This window comes from Pleurodeles waltl, chromosome 11 (genome assembly GCF_031143425.1).
Source record: "Pleurodeles waltl isolate 20211129_DDA chromosome 11, aPleWal1.hap1.20221129, whole genome shotgun sequence".
NCBI classification, from domain to species: Eukaryota; Metazoa; Chordata; class Amphibia; order Caudata; family Salamandridae; genus Pleurodeles; species Pleurodeles waltl.
In genome coordinates this window covers 17,542,779-17,564,664 of record NC_090450.1, presented here as the reverse complement: position 1 = coordinate 17,564,664, position 21,886 = coordinate 17,542,779, and the positions used below count along the sequence as shown (strand labels likewise).

At 42.7% G+C, this 21,886-nt stretch overlaps 1 protein-coding gene across 5 annotated transcripts in view; it reads right to left on the bottom strand.

The window, feature by feature from the left end:
- The window catches only part of LOC138265246 (mucin-4-like), a 422,755-nt gene that overhangs the window by 125,437 nt on the left and 275,432 nt on the right, over positions 1-21,886 (bottom strand). For all 5 annotated transcript variants that reach the window (XM_069212831.1, XM_069212835.1, XM_069212833.1 and 2 more), the window contains 4 exons: positions 18,269-18,399; positions 18,049-18,143; positions 8,794-8,976; positions 864-1,010 (listed from right to left, as the gene is read on the bottom strand). In XM_069212831.1, the coding sequence (XP_069068932.1) occupies positions 864-1,010; positions 8,794-8,976; positions 18,049-18,143; positions 18,269-18,399 (556 nt within the window). The remainder of the gene's footprint in view (positions 1-863; positions 1,011-8,793; positions 8,977-18,048; positions 18,144-18,268; positions 18,400-21,886) is intronic.

Sequence of the window (21,886 nt, the reverse complement as noted above, 5' to 3'; positions counted from 1 at the left end):
AAAGGGAAGGATAACTGACAATTCCTGGAGAATGATTTGACAGGATTGAACGTAATCAGGCCACCTTTCAAGGTCTCCCACATAGAGTGGAGTTTATCTCTGGAGGACGAAGTAGTAAATGTTTGAATTCAAACCAGTGCAAGAGAAAGGAACAGACTCATCTGCCACTTACACTAACCATTTTTAAGCCTATCAAAATCTGTTAGGACTTCCTGACAAGTGAATTCTCTTGTAAACCCAGTACTGGGTTAGGCACCACCTCTGCTAAGCAACAGCGTACAAGAAGTAGCGTTTTTGAAAACCGGATTACTCAATGGGCAAGATAATGTTTACCCACCATGCACTCCCACTTTGTGCTTGTGATGCAAGTTGCAAAACTATACGAGCTGGTCTGTTCATGGAACACATCTATGATCTTGCATGTCCTTAAGCACACAGGATACAGAACCTAAGTGTAAACTGGAATTTAAGGATGCACCTATCTCTAAAGAATAAGATATAGGGCCTGCTTTACATCCTGGCATGGGGAGTTAATCGGATCTAGGGGATATAATGGGATCGTAATACGGCAGACAGGATAGCCGTCACAATCGTGATGGAGTAAGCCCCTCTGCCAGCATCTAAATGAGGCCCATACTCTGAAAACGCAGAGGCTCCCAGGACATTATGTGAAGTACTCAGTCAAAGAAATGCAATACATTTGCTACATTTCTCAATTTCAGTAATTTCTGGCATGTTTGTATTAGAACAAGAGTCTGTGAATGTTGGTGGTGAATACAACTGTTTCAGTAGTGAACACCCTACAGATGCGTAACAGCCTTTTTATAGAACAGATATTAACCCCAAAAATACAGCATGTTTACCATCAGCAGATGAATAACGGGAGAACATCCAAACTTGTTCCTGATACCCAGCTGTCAGTAGACCTCTTTGTGTGTATGAACAGCGCACACCGGATCCGTAGTGGTTGGGCAACGTGCTACGAAGCATCTCTACGGTGGTGGATAGACCTGGAAAAATGATTGTTTTAATGATGCACATAACATGGAAGCCAAGTTTGATTTAGCAGTTGGGTTTGTGCAGCGCAATGCCCACCCCCCTGAATGATTGCCATTCTGTGATGTGCTGAGTGAAGTGAAGTGATGGAGGTGGACTACCGTGATGATGTGCATGTGTATCCTGCAATACTCTGTCATCGAAGTCAAATACAGAATATTCCCATGCATTTTCTGGGTTCCTGCAACACTATCTTCAAACCTTGAGAAAAATCATTTTTAGTACGAGGAATTAACTCAGTTCTCAACTTGCAGAGTTACCTCCAAAAGAAATGACAGGACTGCTTTTTTTCACTGATATTGTATGTCTTAAAAATTATTTAAACAATGTAAAAAGACCCCATTGCAGCACCTGACTACAAGGCAATTTAAACAGAAACAGTTCTTTGGGGTACCTGCAGAGAAAGAATATGAAGCAAAAAAGAAACCTGTCAAGCAGTGGCAGCTGCCACTCAGTGGGTGTGGCGGGGCAGGACAGGGAGTGGGAATATATTTTTTAAAATAAGTAAAAAAGCTTACCTTCGGGGAGCCGCGTTAGTCTCCCCTCTGTCCTGGCTCACACAGGCCTCCATCCAATCACAACACTGCTGTCACCAGCATGACAGCAGCATCGTGATTTGTCTGAGCGGCCTGCTTTGCTGCTCAGACTGGGAGTGGGACCACCAGCATATACAGTCGGATAGTGAACATGTGCACTTTGTGCAGCAAAAGCCCTCCTCCGGCCCCCTCCCTCCAGCCCAGTCCCACCCCAGTCCCACCCCTTACTCCCTGGAAAAATACAATTATAATAACATTGTGTTACTATCATTTTATTTTTCTTTCCCCCACAATCCAGTGGGGCGATGCTCGTCCATTTTAGTGGAGGAGCCGACCCTGCTGTCAAGTCAAGAGTTCACCGAATGTGAGATAAAATACACCATTATTTCAAGTAGCCAAAAGCTTCCCTTCCTAGCATGCACTGTACTCGAAGTTTCCCCTCACAGCCTCTGTTCTTTTTGAATAGCGGTCCAATGTGTCGAAAAAGGAAACGTATATAGCAACAGTATTGACAACCGGGGAGGAGGGAGGGTTGTTTATGACTTAAGTGAGGATACCTATGATGCAGAACAAGGACTACAAGTAGGTAACATTTCTTCTGCATCTTAGGATCCTCACTGATATTCATAAACACAGAATAGAACAGCAAGCATATCCCTAGCTCACAGTTGTCAATACAATGTGATATACTGTAAAAGCTAACATTGATCTGGGATGTATTAACAGGTATGAGGCAATAATGAATTGTTCTAATTAAATAGATTTCTCGGAGCTGCCTGGTCTGGTAAGGAATCTTCTCTTGCGGCTTCATCTAAACAGTAGTGTGAAGTAAAAGTGTGAACCGATTTCTATGTGGCTTCTTTACAAGTCTCTGCAACTAGAAAATGTCTAATCCAGGGGACAGAAGGAGCCTTACTATGTATAGAATGGGCTGCAGTTCTCTTGGATGAGTTTTGTTAGCTAACAGGATATGCAAGAAACAATCCATCTGGCTATGTTTTGTTTTGATGAAGCCATGCCAGTTCTCAGGGGTTTATAATTTGTGAACAACTGTTGTGTTTTTAAGATTTCGTGAGTTATATGCAAATAAAGGGTGCAGAGTTATTCTGCAGGAAAAGAGGGATTATTGAAAAAAGTTGGGAGTGAATCTGTTTGATTAATGTGAAAACCTGAGACAATTTTTGGTAAAAAAAGAATGGTGTTTTCTCAAAACTACTCTATTCTTATGAAAAAAAAGTAATCGGTTCTATAGAAGAAAGAGCTTGCAATTCGCTAACTCTTCATGCAGACGTGATAGCTACAAGAAAAGTTATCTTCCAAGTTAGATATTGCATTGAGGCCTGGTGTATGGGCTCAAAAGGAGAAGCTATTAATCTAGAGAACACTAAATTTAGTTCCTAGGAAGAAGCAGGCTGTCGGACAGGAGGAAAAGTTTTTTTCAATCCTTCTAGGAAATCTTTAACCACTGGTGAAAAGAAGAAAGATCTGATTCAGGCTCTTCCCATACACTGGTATGGCCGCTAAATGCACTTTTATAGAGTTGAATTGCAGTTTAGAGTGTGCCAGATTAAGCAAATAAGGGAAGATGACATCTTCTCGCCATTTAATTTGATCATTATTGTTCTGAAGCACCAGATAACAAATCTTTTCCATTTAAAAGCATGGGATGTTCTTGTGCTTGGTCAATTAGCCTCCTTAAGAATAGTCATACAGTCTGGCGGAAGATTTAGGTGCCCATATTGTATGATTTCAGGAGCAATGCTCCCAAATTCAATGATTGCACATTGGGAGGGTAAATATTCCCTTGCACGCTTTACAGAAGATTGTGTTGGCACCAAAACCTTTTGTTGGGCACTATGGAGAGGTGAAGTAGTTCTGGATACCACGACTACCTGGACCATTCTGGTGCTACTAGAATCATTAGGGCATCTGATGCTTTGAGACTTAGAACTATTGTTGGAATTACACAAATTGGAGAAGTGGCATTATGAAAACTTTTCGACCAGTTAATCAAAACGGCATTTCCCAAAGAGTTCAGTTTCCATATTCTCGATATGAAGTTTGGGCATTTCGTGGTTTCTCTTGTGGAAAATAGATCTATGTCAGGGAAATCCCAGTCATAGAAACTGTCCAACAAAACTCTATGGTCTAGTTCCTATTTGTGGTTTTCGATAACATACCTGCTTAACAGTTCTGCTTGGCCGTTTTGAACACCTGGTAAGTGAATTGCTTCGATCAAAAGCTTTCTTGCCAGTAACCAATGCGATATTGACTGGGCTTGTTTGGATAGGTTCCTTGATCTGGTCCCCCTTACTTGTTTAGATAGTGCCTTGTTGTGGTACTGTCGGTCTGGATTAAAATTCTGTTGGTCAGTAAAGATGGTGCAAAAGCTTTTAGAGCAAGTTCGACACTTTGATTTCCAGAATGTCGTACAGTTGTTCCCTCAGTGAAAATTGTCCTTGTATCATGAGATCTTGTAAATGCGCTCCCCACTCTGTTAGAGATGCATCTGTGACAACTGCTTGTTTTGGAAGATCGTGATAGAAAGCTATACCTTTTAATAAATTGTCTCTTTTACAACCACATCAGCAATTGAGCTGCGTGTGTTGTAAGGGAAAGCTTGTTTTCAATTGTCCTTCTATTGAGGCCATTGGACCTCTAGGCACTGATGTAGACCCTAGACTCTAGAAGGGATAAGACCTGTTAGGCTGTAGGATGAAGCATTTGAAGTAATAGACATTTCAGGAAAATGGTAGGTACTCTCTCCTCCGAGGGATATACTTCTCCTTTGGTTGTGTTTAAGGTGGCTCCTAGATAATCTAGAAGTTGGCGAGGCGAAGAGATTGACTCCTCATGGTTGATTTGTTAACCTAGTATTGTCAAGAGGTTGGTTGTCATATTGAAATCCACATGTGCGTAACAACAAGAGTGAGTCTTTAGCAGCCAATCGTCTAGTGCAATTGTAGACCGAGTCTCTGGAGGTGAGCTGGTACAGACTTGAGGCCGAATGGGAGAACATTTTACTGGGAATGAGATTGCGCTTCTATGAATCTTACGAATTTCCTGTGCTTCATTGCGATCGGTATTTGAAAATATGCTTCTTAGAGATCCACAGAACACATCCTGTCCCCTTTCACCAATTGAGAATAGATTTGATGTAGGGCTAATATTTTGAACTTTTGCCTTTTTACAAATTTGTTTGTGTGCCACAGGTCAAGTATAGACCTGAACTCCAATTGTTTGTCTCACTTTGGCACCTAAAAATATCTGAAATAGATACCATTTCCTCTTTGCGAAAAAGGAACAGGTTCTAGTGCACGTTTTTGAGGTAAGGATTGAACCTCCTTTTTTAAATAGCGGTAATTGATGTTTTGGTGGTGATTCTGAGGTACTGCAGGAGGGGGGATGTTTGAACAGGATGAAGTATTCGTTTTGAATAATTTGTAGTAGCCATATGTTTGTGGTTATTAGTTTCTACTCTGATAAATGATGAGACACTCCTCCACCCAGAGTAGGATACAGAAGAGAGGGAGTGCAATCCTCACAGTTTTGAGGCCGGTCTCGTCTTGGAGGAGAATTGCCAGTGGGTTTGATGTTGCTGTTGTTGTCCTCAGTCTCTGCTATTCCTCGACTGGAATTGTTGCTGTTGATATTGTTGCTGGTGACCTGGCGATTGTGATCAGTAAGGCTATTGAGGCGATAGAGCCCTCTGTCTTGATTGAACCAAATATTCCCTATGATAGTAATGGGGAAAGTAAAATCTCTTCCTTTCCTGCAAGCACACTGCTTTTAGGGTATCTAATACCTTTTTCATTCTTTCCATTTCCTCATCAGTGTGAGGACTAAAACGAACAGCTCAGGTGAACAGAAGATTCATAATATTTGATTGGGCATTAGGTTTAAGTGCGGTCAGCCTGCATCAAGATAGATTATGGAGAGGTATTCCGTTACAGAACTGAGTATCTGCCAAATCTGCCTCATCTATAGCTGTACTGAAGGATTGATTGGAAACTGTTTGGCCTTCCTGAACAACTTCCATAAAATCCTGTCTTTTGGTAGATCATTTGTAAAGGCAGCCAACAACTCCCATAAGGCCCAGCCATAGCTGGCTAATAGACCAGGAGCTTTTGAAAGAGAATGCTGCAGAGTTACTAATTCTTCTCACCACTGCATCCAATCTTTTGCTTTCCTTTTCAGGAGGAACTGAAGTTTTTGGAGCCTAAAGATGTTTCTTCCTAACTGCAGAAACAATAACAGAATCAGGCTTAGTGTCCTGTCTTAGATCTACAGGGTCTTGTTCTGCTACTTTGTATTTCTTATAGAGCGGAGGAGTTGCTGCTTTATTGGTAAATGGAAGCGCCACTTACCTCAGAACCAAGGGTATGGTAAGTCTCAGCGAAACCATTAGTTGTAAAATTTCCATATGAGTTGACTGAAATCGAAAATTTTGTTTGTTAGTACCTTTAACCAAAGCATCCTAAAAGGTCAAAATGCCATCTATCAGAGCCGTTCTTGAGGGTGATGCTGCCAGAGAAGTGGGAATGTAGGTAGAGTAAGAATCAGAGAAAAAACTTCTAGATGATGACAGAGTGGGAGGGTGTTCTTCTTTTATGTCTCCTTGGTGTTAAATGCCTTGGAGTAGTAAATTGCGGATGGTCTGCAGTATGAGGAGACACGGTTAGAGTAAGTCTTGGCTCTGGTGCTACAAGACGAGTTATTGTACTGACAGGTGAGAAGACAGATCTTGCAGGTAAGTTAAGCAGAGGAAGGTGTCTCTGTACAGAGTCATCTTGAGGACTTACCAAAGTAGGTCTAGTTCCTCTATCATTTTCTGACTGCAGCGAATCAGAAATTGAAAATTCAGACCTATCTGATTGTCTCGATGTCGATCCTAATAATGTTGTGTGTCTCGAATGCAATCTTGATGTCGAGATCCTTGACCCAGATCTTCTTGACATCAAACGGTGGTGCGGCAACGTCTCGTGCTCTGCTATCAACAATGTCAATGCTGTCGGTTGTGGTGCCGGAGCTTCTGTCGATATCAAAGGTAAAGGTAATGGTACTTGCGATATCAGCGGCGATGATGCTGGCAGCGCTTCTCGACGGCGGACAAGTTGGTGTCTATGGTTAGCTGGACGTCAACCAGTGTCTAAAATGGTGAGAATGACCTGAATGATAGTGTGTTTTCTCTCACCTTCTCTACCTCTATGGAAGTCTCTAAAGTGAGATGTTTTTGTCATAGAAGAAGGATCCCCTTCTCTGTCCTTTTTCCTTTGTTTGTTCTTTTCTTCCTCCTAGTGGTTTCTCCAGTTTTCCTCTCAAAGAAGTTCCCTCTTGATCTTTCCAGTCTCTTTTAGATATTTTTTTTTTTTTACAAAATTCACAGTTCTTACTTGTCAGAGACTGGTGAAAAACACAAACTGAGTGTGAATCTAAAGAGGCCTTTTTTTCATCCACGTGTGGGGCACTTCACAAAGAGTGAAGGTGTTCTGAAGAAAAAATATTACCACACTTGGTGAAAAATGGTGAAAATGTAAGATAACCTCAAATATGTTGAGTGAAGCAAGGAAATGTAATTTAAGACTGAAAAGTTATAGAATAAACTGGGTAAAGATATCTAGAGAATGTTCCTGAGATCCTCACAGCATGAGCCAGAAAAATAGAACTGAGGCTGTGGGACAAGCTGCCAGTACAGTGCTTGATGGGAAGGGTACCTTCTGGCTCCTTAAATTAAAAGTGTATTTTTTCCTTCCAGTTACTGAACTCTTGACTTGACAGGCTTCTTTTTTGCTTCATTTTCTGCCTCTGCAGGCACTCTAAATAAATGTTCCTATTTAAATTCATGGTTGCCTTGTAGACCTGTGATGCAATGTGGTCTTTATACATTGCTTAAATAACTTTCAAGACATAAAATATCAGTGAAAAAAGCAGGCCTGTCATTCCTTAATGACAGTTAAGGCCCTTAAACGTTAAATAACTTTTAAGACATTGTTTAAATAGCTTTCAAGGCATAATATATCAGTCAAAACAGCAGGCTAGTCATTCCCTTTAGAGTTAACTCCACAAGTTGAGAACTGAGGTATTTCCTCCTACTAAAAACATTTTTTCTCAGGATTTGAGGATACAGTGATCCCGAATCCCAGCAGATGCACAGAAATCTTCTATGTTTATGATTATCAGTGAGGATCCAATAATGCAGAAATGGGGAATACTTATGACTAAAGCGGAAGGGTAAAGGGAAAAGGGTGGAGGGGTTTTACCCACAACGGCTGTAAATATAATTCAGCTCAGTGCTGGAGTAAACCCAGCACCACACATGGCCAACAACTAATAATGCAGCATCTTTCCATAGAAAATGATGGAGGTAGGGACTTAAAATAAAACCTCATAGGACTTACTGTTTAAGTACATTAAATTATTTTAACTATTTAAAAATATAAATACATTTTACATAATGTTAAACATTGTCCGTAAATAAAACATTTCATTGTAAACTACGTTATTAACTTTTTTAAATGTAATAATTAATTTTACATTAATAATTATTCAATATAATGAAATTATTTAATTAAATTACTTCAAGACATTTTTAATACACATTAAAATATATAATTATTTAACTCTAGGTGGGAAACATATTTTAATATGTTCAGAATAATTAAGATACTAATGCTGTAAAATTTCTGATATTGCTCTGAATATAAAATTAATTAACATTTATATTTACCATAAAAAATATATATTTTTTTTCAAAAGTTTAATTGACTTTTGAATTCTTTACTATACTTTGCCATAGGGTGATCTCCACCACGATTGCGGAGATCTCTGGCAAGTGTGACAAAACCATTACTTTTCATTCGAGCAGCATGACAGCTCTGAACACACTTTTGCATTGTGTACTTGAACAGACCAAAGTGGAATTTAGCAGCAGTGTGTGCTAAAAAGTGTTGTGTTTCTGTAGGCTTTTTCTGGAGTATTTCCCCTTTCTCCTTACTGTATATGGTGTGGTGCATGTGCCTACTCCTCTCTTCTCTACATCTATGTGCTCACTTACAGTGTTACATTTGCACAATGCAGGAGTTTACATATGAACAGCATGCTCTTGTATAGCACTCATGTACCAACAGAGGTCGCAACGCGTGTTCAGGCATGATAGAGCACAGGACCATTACGGTGCAGGTGATACCTAACTGCTCCTTACCTGCTCTGGTCCTTCGGAAGCGCAAATCTAACCTTCCTTGCTGAAGCGAACAAGGACACGCCAAGAGGTTACTATTCCAAGAAGTGGGAGCTTTCTGGGTGTTGTACCATTCTAGACACTTTAGCCTGTAGTTCACTGATGCACTATTACTGTCAAGTTTGTAAATCCACAGACCACGCAAATCTGCCAAAGAAAATTTGTAAAAAAATAGAGGCATCACCTTAAGAAATACTCGAAATGCAAGAGCATCTTCATTAGGCTTTCAGCAAACTCCAAACATCTAAAAATGGTTCAATAACTAAGAGCAAGATGCTTGAAAATGCAATTTTGCCTTTCTTAAATAGCAACTTCATAGAAATCGCCATTTACGAAATGCTATGTACAAAGATACCAATTTCCTAATAGCGATTCCTACAATGTAGAATAGGAAATGCAAATAGGAAATCCCTATTTGCATTTTCTATTCTGGGAATCACAATTACATAGTAGAAATCACAATTTGTAATTCCTTAAAGGGCTTTGTACATTAGAAAGCCCACTTTGAATTTCTTAACGGCCCAAAATACCGATTCTGATGGTTAAGAAATGCAAACAGGCTTCGTACATCTGGCCCTAAGTCCTAACAATATAATTTGCAACAGGTGTTTTCTGGTGCACAAAAAAACAGGAAACAGTTAGTTCTTGTGACCGTTATGCATGTTATTTTGCATTTTTATTAGCTTGCACTAGTACTTACAAATAGCTTGGGGCAAGTTTAGACAAAAACCCCTTCCTGGGGTTAGGAAGCTTTCTGGTGGATTCTCTATCTAACTGCGGATTCCTCACCTGCAGAACAACCCAAGGCGTCAGACTGTCTCCAGAAACTTCAAACTTTTAAAGTCACTAGTAGAGGGCGCTGGACTTAGTTGCAGCTGGAAGTGATGTCAGATGACTTCACCAAGCCCATATAGCGCCCACTCTGGTGTACATCAATTTGGGAGGTGGGTGGGTCGGTGAGTAATCTGCAGGTAGATATAGTATCCACCGGAAATATCTATTACTGCAGGTAAGTCACTTTTTCTTCTGATGGACACTTCTAGCTACAGGTACAGACCTTACCTGTTAAAAAAAGATTCCACAGCAATACCTCACTTAGGAGGAGGGTTGATGGATGATTATACTAGGAAGTCCTGTAGAACAAACCTGGTGAAGTGACCATCCTGTCTCACTTCGGAATCAAGACAGTAATGTTTGACAGACCCCGGTAGCCGCTTTGCAAATATCCACAATCAGAGCCCCCGGAGCAAGAGCAGAAATGGTAGATTTGGCTCTGATGAAATGAGAACGGGTCCATTCAGGCAATTCTTTCTTGGGGAAGGAGTAGCAAATTTTAAGGCAGAGAATTATCCGTGGTGATAGCATCTTCTCCTGAACCACTTTCCCTGTTTTGGCATCACAGCAGCCATTGAGGAATTAATCATCCAATCTGTGTTCTTCGAAGTATTTAAGGTAGTAATTGACCTGTCTCTTAGGATCTAATGATGCAACTGCTCCTCCTCTTTTGTGGGATGAGGAGAAAGTCAAAAGTGGGAAGGGTGATGGACTGGGCAAGCAAGCTGGGGTGACCCTTGAGCAGGAAAGCAACACTGGTTCCAAAAACACCAACTTGTCAAAGAAACATTTTGTGATAGGAGGGTGCCAGAAAGGGCTTGTAGCTCACTGGCCCTCCTAGCAGACATTATTGCAACCAAAAATACAGTTTTCGTATATTCGAATGATACAACGGCTCAAACAGAGTCTCCGTCAAAAAGGTAAGGACCAAATCCAAGGCCAATTGAGGGACCACAAAGGGAGAGCGAGGAAAAAGATTAGTCAAGCCATCGAGGAAACACATAAGTACTGAAGTCTTAAACAGGGACGGCTGATTCAGCAGACAGTGCAAGGCAGACACTGCAGCTAAATAACCCTTTACAGTGCCAACAGCACTTCCCCTCTAAGCCAAGGAAAGCACAAACTGCAGTACATGGGATAACTTTGCCTGCAAGGGATTCCCTCTATTGTCCACTCAGAATGCAATAGAGTTGCTTCATCTGCCAGAACAGACTGTCTTAGTGGAGGGGCGACGTGCAAATAAAATTATGTTTACCACCTACAGTGGAAGCTCAAAGGAGCTCAGTTGTCCCTGCTCAGTCTCCAAGCATGTAGGTGGAGCTCCTGGTAAGTGGGGAGCAGAACCATTCCCCTCAACTAGGACAGAAGATCTGGCATGAATGGCAGGTGGAGTGGGGGACAAGTGAAGAAACGCAACAGGTCTGTATACCACACCCTTCTCCTGTAATCTGTGGTGATGAGAATGACTTGGGCCCAGTCTTGGAGTATCTTCCTCAGAATCCAAGGAATTAAGGGTATGGGTGGAAATGCACAGTGAAACTGAATGTTTCACCTCACCTGAAACGTTCCCCCAAAGGCTCCGCTCAACGGATACTGGAGGGCACAGATCAGCAACAATTGGCCATTTTCCAAGGAAATTATCAAGGTCACGTGAGGACAGCTCCACTGTGCGATGATGCTCTGGACTATCGTGGTAGAAGACGCCACTGGTAATCAGCTAGGTGACGCCTGCTCAGACTATCGCCTCTGACATTTAGAGACACTGCTAGATGATTAGCAGTGAGCCATATCCCTTTGCGGTGTGCCCAAGACCACAGTCCCAAAGCTTCCAAACAAAGGAGGTGAGACCATACTCCCCCTTGATTGTTGACAAACCCCATCGGTGTCACGTTGTCCTTCAATATCTGCATGGTCTGACAGACAAAGGAGGGGAGGAAGGCCTTGAGCATCAGTTAAATCACCCACAATTATAGCAGGTTGATGTGAAGCACCAGCTCCTCTGGAGACCAGAGGCCTCTCATCTCCAGAGCCTCCAGATGTGCACCCTACCCCAGAGTGAAGGCGTCCGTCACTACTGTCGCTATTCTGGTGGAGGAGTGAAGGCCATCTTGTACATCAGGATTGCCCTGTTTCCCTACCAAGCCACTTTCACTTCAGTGATTGGGGAAATTATAATGGAGTCTGTCTGATCTTCCTCGTACTGTAGCCACTGTCTGCGGAAGCACCACTGCAGGGCCCTACTCGAAGAGCAGAGATGCTGTCAACTGCAGATGATGCAACACCAACTCTGACAAACTGACTGTGAGGAGATAGGGATGGAGGAGACAGCCCAACTGTCTGAGGTGGGCACAACCACTGCCATCCCCTTTGTGACGAGTCGAGGTGTTGATTTCAAACTAAGGGGTCAGACAGAAAATTGGTAGTGAACGAAGTCCACCACAACATGCAAGTACTTCTGATGAGACTGAAAGATAGGGATTGTAAGTACTAGTCCTGCAAGTCTAGGGACACCACCCGGTCTCCAGGCTCCAAAGCCAGTAGAAATTGAGCTACGGTGAGCATCTTGAATTTTTTCTTTTTAAGGAAGAAGTTCAAGCTCCTGAGATCCAGGAAGGGGCAGAGACCACCATGCTTCTTGGGCACCAGGAAGTAACTTGGATACAGCCTTGGCCCTTTTCCTTCTTCGGGGATAAAAGGAAAATCCTCTTCTGAAGCCTTGAACGCTAGAAAAGCTTTAATAGTCTTTAGCAGGCAAAGGTTGTAAGCCTAAGCCTTAGCAGGTTTTAAAACTCTCCAGTGCAGAGAAGGCTTTATCTCCAAAGAGTCAAACACTGTCAAAAGGGAGGTGCAGGGAATTCGCCTGGACATTGGAGGAAAAATATAATTTGTAAAGCCAATCATGGCGTCTTACTAAGATGGAGTTGCCCATTGCTATGGCAACCGAATCCACAGTATTCAAGCCCGATTTTATGATGTGCTGCAAAGCATACTGGCCATCCGCTATGACTTTTTAGAAGTGTTCTTTCATGTGAGGCGACTCATGAGGAAATACCATTTGAGCCATGTACCACAAAGCATGGTTATATCGAGCGAGCAGACATTTTGCATTAAGGGATTTTAGAGCCATGATCCCTGATGAGAAGACTTTCTTCCCTCAGGCCTCCATCTTTTTTTATTCTTAGAACAACAGTTGAAAATGTGCCCTAGATTGTACTCCTGACAGAAGGCCTGTATATAGAAGCTTTCTGGGGATGAGTGAAAAGTCAAGATGGATGGGTCGCAAAGAGCCAGACAATACCAGCGAGACACAAAGTGATTCATTGGTGGTGAAGAGGAGGATTTCTCCCATGCTGCTAGTACTAGGTCCAGCAGAGCATCATTGAATGAAAGAAATGGCTCACTTGGTGCAAGAGAGTAGAATCTCTTGTGGACATTAGTTTTTGGCTTTGTGGTGGACAATTTCAAGTCCTGCGCCTCAGCAGCCTAGGGCAGCACTTTATGGAGACAACCTCTGGTGTATGAGGCCCTGTTGGATAATCAATAGTTATGGCGAGGTGTCCAGCTCACTTGCAGGGCACAATCCTTGAAAATCCCAAAGTTCTCAAATGGGGTTGTCATCAGGACAGTGCTCCAATGGGTTGGAGTCGGTTTAGAATCTTTCATGGAGATGGGTTGTATACACCTCCGCATCCAGAATCCACTGGGCATCTCGATGGGAGGAATCTCATAGTTCAACATTGGGGCTGCGGCATTGGTGGTGGAGGTGGCTCCATATTCGTGGGCCAGAGGAAGTGGTGGAGGTGGGAGCGGGGACAGTGGAGGTGGGAGTGGTGCCATCCATGGCGCTGGTTGAAGGGTTGTGAAGTGCTGAGTCAAAGCAGTATGGCTTTGGTGTTGGCTTTGTAGGGACGTCCCCAAGGACATGACGAGCAGGAAGCATTGCGGCTCTGGTGATCCCAAAAGCGCACTGGATTGCATCAACACCTTTGTGAAAATCGGGTGTATGCAATTAAGAAATGCTGCGGAAACAGCACCCAGCACAGGGAAGTCAGGGAGTGCCTGAGCAGGAGCTGAAGGAGTCGCTGGCGCCAGAGCTGGAAACTGGTCCGGAGCCGGTGCAGCAGGGAGAGTAGGGCTGTGCAGAGGATTCTCCATAGGGAGTAAGACAAGCTCCGGTTCAAAGGATGAGGGTCCTATTGGAGAGGGAGAACATCAAGCAAACCTACATCTAGGCTGATTGTTGACCTTTTTTGTGCTTGCATGGCTTCTTCCTGATAACGTTGAAGGGGCCGGGAGCAGTTAGACCATTTTAGAGAGCATCCATCATCCCTTGCTTGAGCCATAAACAGTTTGGCTTCATACTATTTGCAAGGAAATGGAGGGTGTGATACAGGGTGGGTGTGTGACCTCATCATGTAATACACTTACCAATCCCTTTAGGGCTCTTAGATTTTGTTTGTCAAACCTTCAGCTCAACCTTGGGTAGAAGTGGCTCTGAGCAGCAAGGCTTACACAAAGGAACATGTGTAAAGCATTTAAAAGGCAACAAAACAATTGAAGAAATTGACAAGACACCAAAGAAATCCAACACCAGTTTATAAAAGTAGCCTGTTTTTTTACATATTTTTAGGCACCACAATGAAAAAGATCCACCAAAGGGTTCCAGTGATATAGAATTGAGAAAGAATAGTAAATCAAGGTATTTTCGCTCAACTGCGAACCAGCATTAGCAAATTAAACAATTTGACACTTAGAAACTATTTCACTAAAAAGTTTGGGCTGGGTGCAATGCAGTCACTTGGAGTCATCTTAGATGACCAACTCTAGTGGGAAGCCAGTCAGAGAGGCTACCAAGGTCCTCAGAACCAGTTACCTCAGCAGCTGAAAAGTCTTCAGTCAGTTCCAGGCCCTTTTTAGCTTTACAGGTCTTTGCTATGAAAGTTGTCTTTATGCAAGGGATAAAGGATACTGAAGATGCTCAAAGGATGCTGTGGATGTCATGCAGTTGACAGGGGGCTTGCTGCAAGTACTCCTCAGTCCACGAAGGGCGTGAGGCCAGTCCTGGTTAAGTGTCTACATCCTTCGAAGTCCTCTTAGTGTTGGCACAATTCCAGTCACCACCGGACTACCCTTTGCCAAGATTGCGGGCACAGACCAATCCTTCCTGAGCCAGAACGCATCCCTAGAGATCCTTGCTGCATTTCTACTACACCCCTAGGTTCAACAACTCAGGTGCAACTTTGTGTATGGGGTCGTAGTCCTCAGTGCTGCACAAAGGTAGGTTGAAGACTTTGGGCTACCAACTTGCCCCAGCAGGCTTCTCAGTTGTTGTGCCCCTGTGCTGTGAACAGGAGGCCAGCTCACTGGCCCTTGGAGTCTCTTGGCTTTGGCCAGGCTCTGGAGACAACTTCTCCTTCAGCAAGACACAGGAGGCACAGTCCCTCTACTTTGCTAGCCACAAGTTTCACCAGGTGCTGTCCCTGCAGGTGGAGCCTCTCTTTGCTGGTTCCACGATGCAGCAGGACAGTCCTTCTTCGGTCCTCCTTCCAGTACAGCTGAGTTCTGGGACCCCGGGGTGTCCTATTTATGCTCAGAAAATGCCCTCAGAGTAGGATGTGGCAGGTATCCAATCGGCTACCAGGTCCTCTCCTTCCTGATGTCACTACCTGGAAGGTGTGACATCTGGCTACCCCCCAACATGGCAGAACCCCTCTCTTGCCATCCAGAGCTCCCTAGTTCAACCCGGATGTGTGACTACACCCACCCTGGAAAACTGATTTGATAATGGACTTCCCCTTCTCTGTTCCTAGTGTCAGCCTGTCTACCTAACACAGTAGAGCAGCTCCTCTCCCAAGTGTTCCCCATTTGCCCTCCAAAGGCGGCTTCACCATTGAAGCTTTTCTTTGGGATTAACACGAATGTGTCTTCCTACCTGGGGGAGGTAACACCACCTCCAGTGGCAGGCCTCTATTGTTATTGTTACCTGGAGATATTAGCATGTCTCCCTAAGAGGTCAGAAAGCTGTGAGCAGGACATACCCCGAGTACAACAGTAAACGGGGACTGGAAACCTTGGGCAACTAAAATGGCAACTTCTAAAAGTTCCACTTTGCTCACGAGTGACATTAAACTCGATTTAACAATTAAATCAGATTTAATACACTGAGGGCCTGATTCTAACTTTGGAGGACGGTGTTAAACCGTCCCAAAAGTGGCGGATATACCACCTACCGTATTACGAGTTCCATAGGATATAATGGACTCGTAATACGGTAGGTGGTATATCCGCCACTTTTGGGACGGTTTAACACCGTCCTCCAAAGTTAGAATCAGGCCCTGAGTCTTTTGACACCTTGAAGTACCAACTTTAGTAGCCCGATTCAGAAGTTAGCAGGGCAGATGTGTCAGCTTGTAACTCTGTATTACCAATGGGGCTACTTGTCTTTCCATGGTAGAAACAACAATTTGGGGTTTTTACTGCTGGAACATGTAAAAGTACATGTACCAGTTTTTAACATACAGCAACCTGCTTTAGGTCTCATTAGGCCTGCCGCAGGGATGACTTACATATATTAAAGCAGGAGGTTTGGACTTTACCATTACTTTAAATGGCAAAGTCAAGTTTAGCAGATTAAAACTACCCTTCCAGTCTTCAGTAGCAGGAGCCATATTTTACTTTGCCCCACTTAGGGTGGCACAACAAGTGCTGCAATCCTTCCGGGGCACTCTAACTTACATGCAGTGGTTACCCCTGGTAATATAAACTAGGGACATACAGGTAAGTTGCACTATGCCAACTGGGGTCAAGTCAATTAAACATGCACCATTTTAATAGTCAAAGCACATGCACTGAGTCCTCTGTAGCAGGGCTCAGGGCATTTCAGAGTCATAACACCAGTAATTAGTATTCAAAATGGGAAAATAAACTGGAGGTGTATCTGCAAAAAGCCTGTTTCCTCACACAACTTAATAGCCTTGAGATTCATGCTGAGGCATGAAAAACAAGACAAAGAGTCTGATTCACAAATGTAAACATATATTTGTGTAAATTTATGATTTTTTACAAGGCCCAAAGCAATTTTGTAATTAGTATCTACGCTTGGGAGTCTCGGCACTCTTGGCGGAGACTTTGTATATAAAAAGATGGGCAGTCGTAAAGATACTACTCCTAAAATTTCTTTGTGAATTGCACATGGTCAGAGTCAAGACATCATAAGTAAATGGCATGAGGATCTGTGTTGTACATTTGTACTTCACAGTCTCTGCAAGATTTAAACCCTGACTTTTTTGGGTTGGGTATTCTTTCAAAGCATGCACTGTGTGTTAATTTATTAGAAAGATTTTCTTCAGAAGAGAAGTTCTGAATTGGTGTCAAAGGAGCAGTAAAAAGGGAACTGATGTCGGCACACCCGGCGGTAGCTATATGGACTGGGTGCATTGTCTGACATCACTTCCGCTGTCGACCGAGTCCAGCACCCTCTGCTGGCAACCTTGAAGCTTTGACGTTTCCAGAGCCAGTCTGACGCCTGAGGTTGTTTGCAGGTGAGGAATGTGCAGGTAGAAGTATCCATCAGGATCAAGATTCAGCACAGTTTGCTCTCAGCTCAAAACGGAGGATAGTGCCAAAAAGTGGAGTTCATCCCATTGATTTTCAGGACAATATAGGCTAGATGAGTCTTTTTTTTTTTTTTTTTTTAAACATTTGGCGCTAAAGAATGATAAACTGCATTTATATGTGAAAGAAGTAAAGACACTGCTAAAGAATCTTAAGCTACATTTTCAGGTTTATCTAGACAAGTCATTTTTTTTCCATATAAAAAAGTAAACACTGTGCTAACAAAACTTAAGCTGCATTTTCACATGGAAGAACTAAATATTATGCGCTGAAGAATCTTAAACTGCAGTTTCATGTGAAGAAAGTAAACATAATGCACTAAAGACTTTAAGCTACATTTTCGTGTGTAGGAAGTAATCTCAGCTCTAAAGAACCTTAAGCTGCAGTTCATGTGAAAGAAGTAAACACTGGGTGCTAAAGATCCTTAAATTGCATTGTCACAAGAAGAAAGTAAACACTGTGGTTGCAGTAGAGGACTTTAAGCTGCATTTCACATGACAGAATTTACACTGGACTAAAGAGCCTTAAGCTACATTTTTAATGAAGGTAGTAATTTCCCAATGCACATTCTCAGTTCTCAGCTGTGATCTTTTTGACCTTCCTTTGACTCAAACTGTTTTCTCTTTTAGTGAGTTTTAAATTAAAGGAAGTCTGAATTTGATTAGTTGTACTGCATTACTTTTGTAAAATGCTCCTGTTCTCTGATTACCTCCAAGTACATCTTAAAATCAACAGCCTCCAACCCAGTCCTGGAACTATCATATACTGTACCTGTGTTGTGTCCTACAATGTTTGATGGTCGATATTTTTCAGCTGGACTCAACTTTGTTAGATCATCATTTTTGAAGAATCTGTCTCCCTGTCCACTGAAACAAAAGCCAGACAAGGAAATAAGTGTAGGCATTTTCTCCATAACTTGAAGTAACACTGTACACAAATTAGACATCTTATGGGTGATAAATGACAGTCCTCTTTGCAGTAAGGAGTTTACCTTGAGTAGCCAACAAGCACATTGGTCTTAGAAAGGCTGGCCACATCCCAGTTCATGCCGCCATCTTTGAAGAGCATCAGTATGTAGGAGGTGGTTCCATCAGTCGTCAGCACTGCCTGGTAGGTGTTCGTCTAGTGAAACATAATATCTCATTTAGATAATATGCCTGAGCATCAAGTCAACTTATTGATCAAAAGAAAACTGCATTGTTTGAAAAAAAAAAACGGAACAACAACATAGTTGCTGTGTGCCATTTGTTTTGCACAATATGTTTGGACAGGATGCTTTGGTTTGTGGTTTGTGAATGCTGACATTTTGTTCTTTCCTATAAGTCTTGAAATCTGGCACTTGTTGGCTTTGGGACTTTTTTGTCTTACACATTTATTTGAAATGTCTGGGTTCTCCCATTAACGTACAAGTCCAATCATACACGAGAGACTGAAATCAGTAGGAGTAACTAAGTAGGCGAGTAGGAATCTTGCCTACTGGAAAGCAATAAACAGAATTCGCGTCCAGCAGAGTTTATGCAATCTAGGCAGTGATGGACATAAGTCTTGGTTTCCACACAGTGGTGGGCACAAATAAAACATACTAGACTGTGGCGGGCAGGAATCATGTCTACGAGAATGTGATGGGCAGGCATCATGCCTACCACAATATAGTGCAACTTTAGGTTTTTGGGTATCATCCTTCATGACCCAGGCTAGCTTGAATCCAGTGTCACAGTGAGCAAGGGACCCACATCTGGTCATACCCTTCCCACTTAGGGCAACTTTAGCAACACAAAAGGATGATGGACGGAGTGCTGAACAATGCAAACACTCACCCCCAATCACAGATCTGGGTTTAATCCATCATTCTTTTCCTCACCATGCCATCCCAGTTTGGACCGGGCCATATGCAAATCAGTCTTGACCTTTTTCCTCATGGGAACAGTCCAGCCCGAACTGCCAAGCCAGGTCCTCTCTGGACCAGAAACAAGCATCCTGGGACTGGTTTCAGGGTATCACCCTTCATCAGCCAGGCTAGCTTAAATCCAGTGGCAAAGTGAGCAAGGGAACAGGGTCAAGACTGATTTGCATATGGCTGGGTCTGAACTGGAATGGCATGACAAGCAAAAAAACTGATGGATTAAACCCAGATCTGTGACTGAGGAAGAATGTTTGATTTGTTCTGCATTCCGTCCATCTTCTGTTGTTTTTGCATTTGTTACCACAATATAGTGGGCCCAAACCATGCTGGCCGTACTGAAGTAGGCAAGTTTCATTCCTACAGGCTTCAGTGGGCAAGTATCATGTCTAGCAGACTGTAGCAGTAGGTACAATGTCTGTCTCCCAGACAGGGAGCAGTAGGAACTATGACCATTCAAAGTGGTGAGGAGACAGAATGTCCAATAAAGTCTGGAAAGCAGAATGTATGTGTACCAGATTGTGGTGAACAGGAGTCATGCCTAACAGACAACAAACAAAGTTACTTACCTGTACCTGCAATTCTCCCTTATTGGTACCTTTCATAGACTCGCAAGCTTACATTATTCCCCTTCAAGAGTCTGGGAACACTCCACGACCAACGTTAACAGCACAGCATATTCCTACACTCTATAACACTGCAAATAGATGTAAGCTACATCAAATCAGTCAAACTCCTCATATGACGGGAACGTCAGAATATCAGGCAGCGGGACCCAGGGCTTTATCCCTCAAGAGACTATCAAGAGCCAGGTTTTGGAGTCTACCAGTGTAACATGAATAAACAGAGCCACATGAAAGGGAAAGGGGTGGGTCATAAATGAATATGTGAAAGACACCTCACGTTTGAACTATAATTAACAAAGCAGTACTGGTACCCAGATGTAGGTGTGGATGGGGCTCATTTTAAGAAAAAACGTTTTGGAGTAGAGTTAGTTCTACTCCTGATGGTGCTTCATTATGGCATATGTTGCTTTCCACGTTGCCAATTTCCATTTTTCTCTTAACACCACTTTTGCATGAAAAAAATCACTGTGGCTGCCATATTATTCATGGTGTGGCTCATATTGTGCCTGAATTAAAATTAATTAGCTTCAATAACAATAATTTTGGTGGATACTCTACCTGCAGATTTCTCACCTTTTGAACATCCCCAAGCCCCCACAGGCTGGATCCAGATATTTTTCAATAGCTCTCCTGCTTTAATAGGTAGTAGTGATGTGGCATAAATGGAGCGTTACACTGACACTCTGTCATCTTGAACTAGGTTCCTCGTCTACTTTTTCGAAGCTCTTTGGGGCACAGGTGAGGTCCACTTAATTGCCAGTGAATATGCAGTGCAACAGTACTGCACTGGACCTGTTTAATATTAGTTGGATGTGAATGACCAGCCTTCAGAATGGGGACATGGGTGGAGACATTGAGCTGGAGGTAGATATAATATATTCCAAAGAGGTAAGTAACTTATTTGATAGTTCTACCTACAGATTAACCACCTTCTGAAGATAAACTGAGCAGTAGTCCTTCCAGGTTAGGTGCTTGAAGCAATGGTCAGACAAGAAACTCCTGCAGCACAGAACAAACAAAACAATATTTGTTTTTCACTTCTGAAATCAAGCAATAATGATGCGGCATTGTATGAAGCCCCACACAATACATATATTCTATGGGCACCGTCTAGACCGCGGTGGAGGTGGATGCCTTTGCTCACATGGAAAAAGCCAGGATTTCTTCTGGTGGTTACATTTTTTGCAAGGGCATAACCGATTTTAACACAGACATTATCTATGGAGATATTACCTCTTCTGGACCACTTTGCCCTTCTTGTTAAAGAGTTGATCGTCAAATGTGAACTCCATCATCCTGTTGATGTACCAGCTGACTTCCCTGAGAGGCGTCAGCCTTTGTAGCCCCTACTCCTCTCTGTTCAGATGAGTTGGTCACAAAATGTGTGAAGTTGATTGCCGCTCAAGTAGCAGCGTGACCATATTTGTCAGGAAAGCTGCTTTTGTACTGAAAACCACCATGTCTAAGTAAAAACAGGCAAAGGGTGTTGAGACCCAGATCTTACAATTCACAGAGGCACCCAGCTGAAGTGATGGCCACCAAAATATGGTCTTGAAGGTCAAAAGCCTCAATTGGCAAATGAATGTGTAACCATCAGAAGTGTTAGACCTAAATTAAGGCCCTCTTGGGGCATAATCACAGGGAAAGGGGACAAGTGTACGAAAGCTCCTTCAAGAATCTCTGAACAATTGACTTGAACAGAGATGGGTGGTCATGAAAATCAATGAATGCCGATAATGCTCTCACATATCCTTTAAGTGTGTGGCCATCCTGCTCATAGAGACAAGCAATCCTGTTCCAGTGGGTTACACTTCTTCGACAATTGTGCTGGAGTGAAATTTGATTAGGTTATCGTTTTCCCTAGCAGGTGTAGACAGACCAAGCCCAAAAGATGCAAAAGTGTTGAAGAGGAAAAATGATAACTAAAGGCTTCAACTGAGTAGCTGGGGTGGATATGTTGAATTGTGCAGCACCGCTCATAAAGACTTTATTGACAAATATATCTCTTGTTGGTGAAACACAGAGTTGGAGAATGTTATCCCACAGAAGAAACTGAAGAACGTAATGAAGGGTTTGGATGATG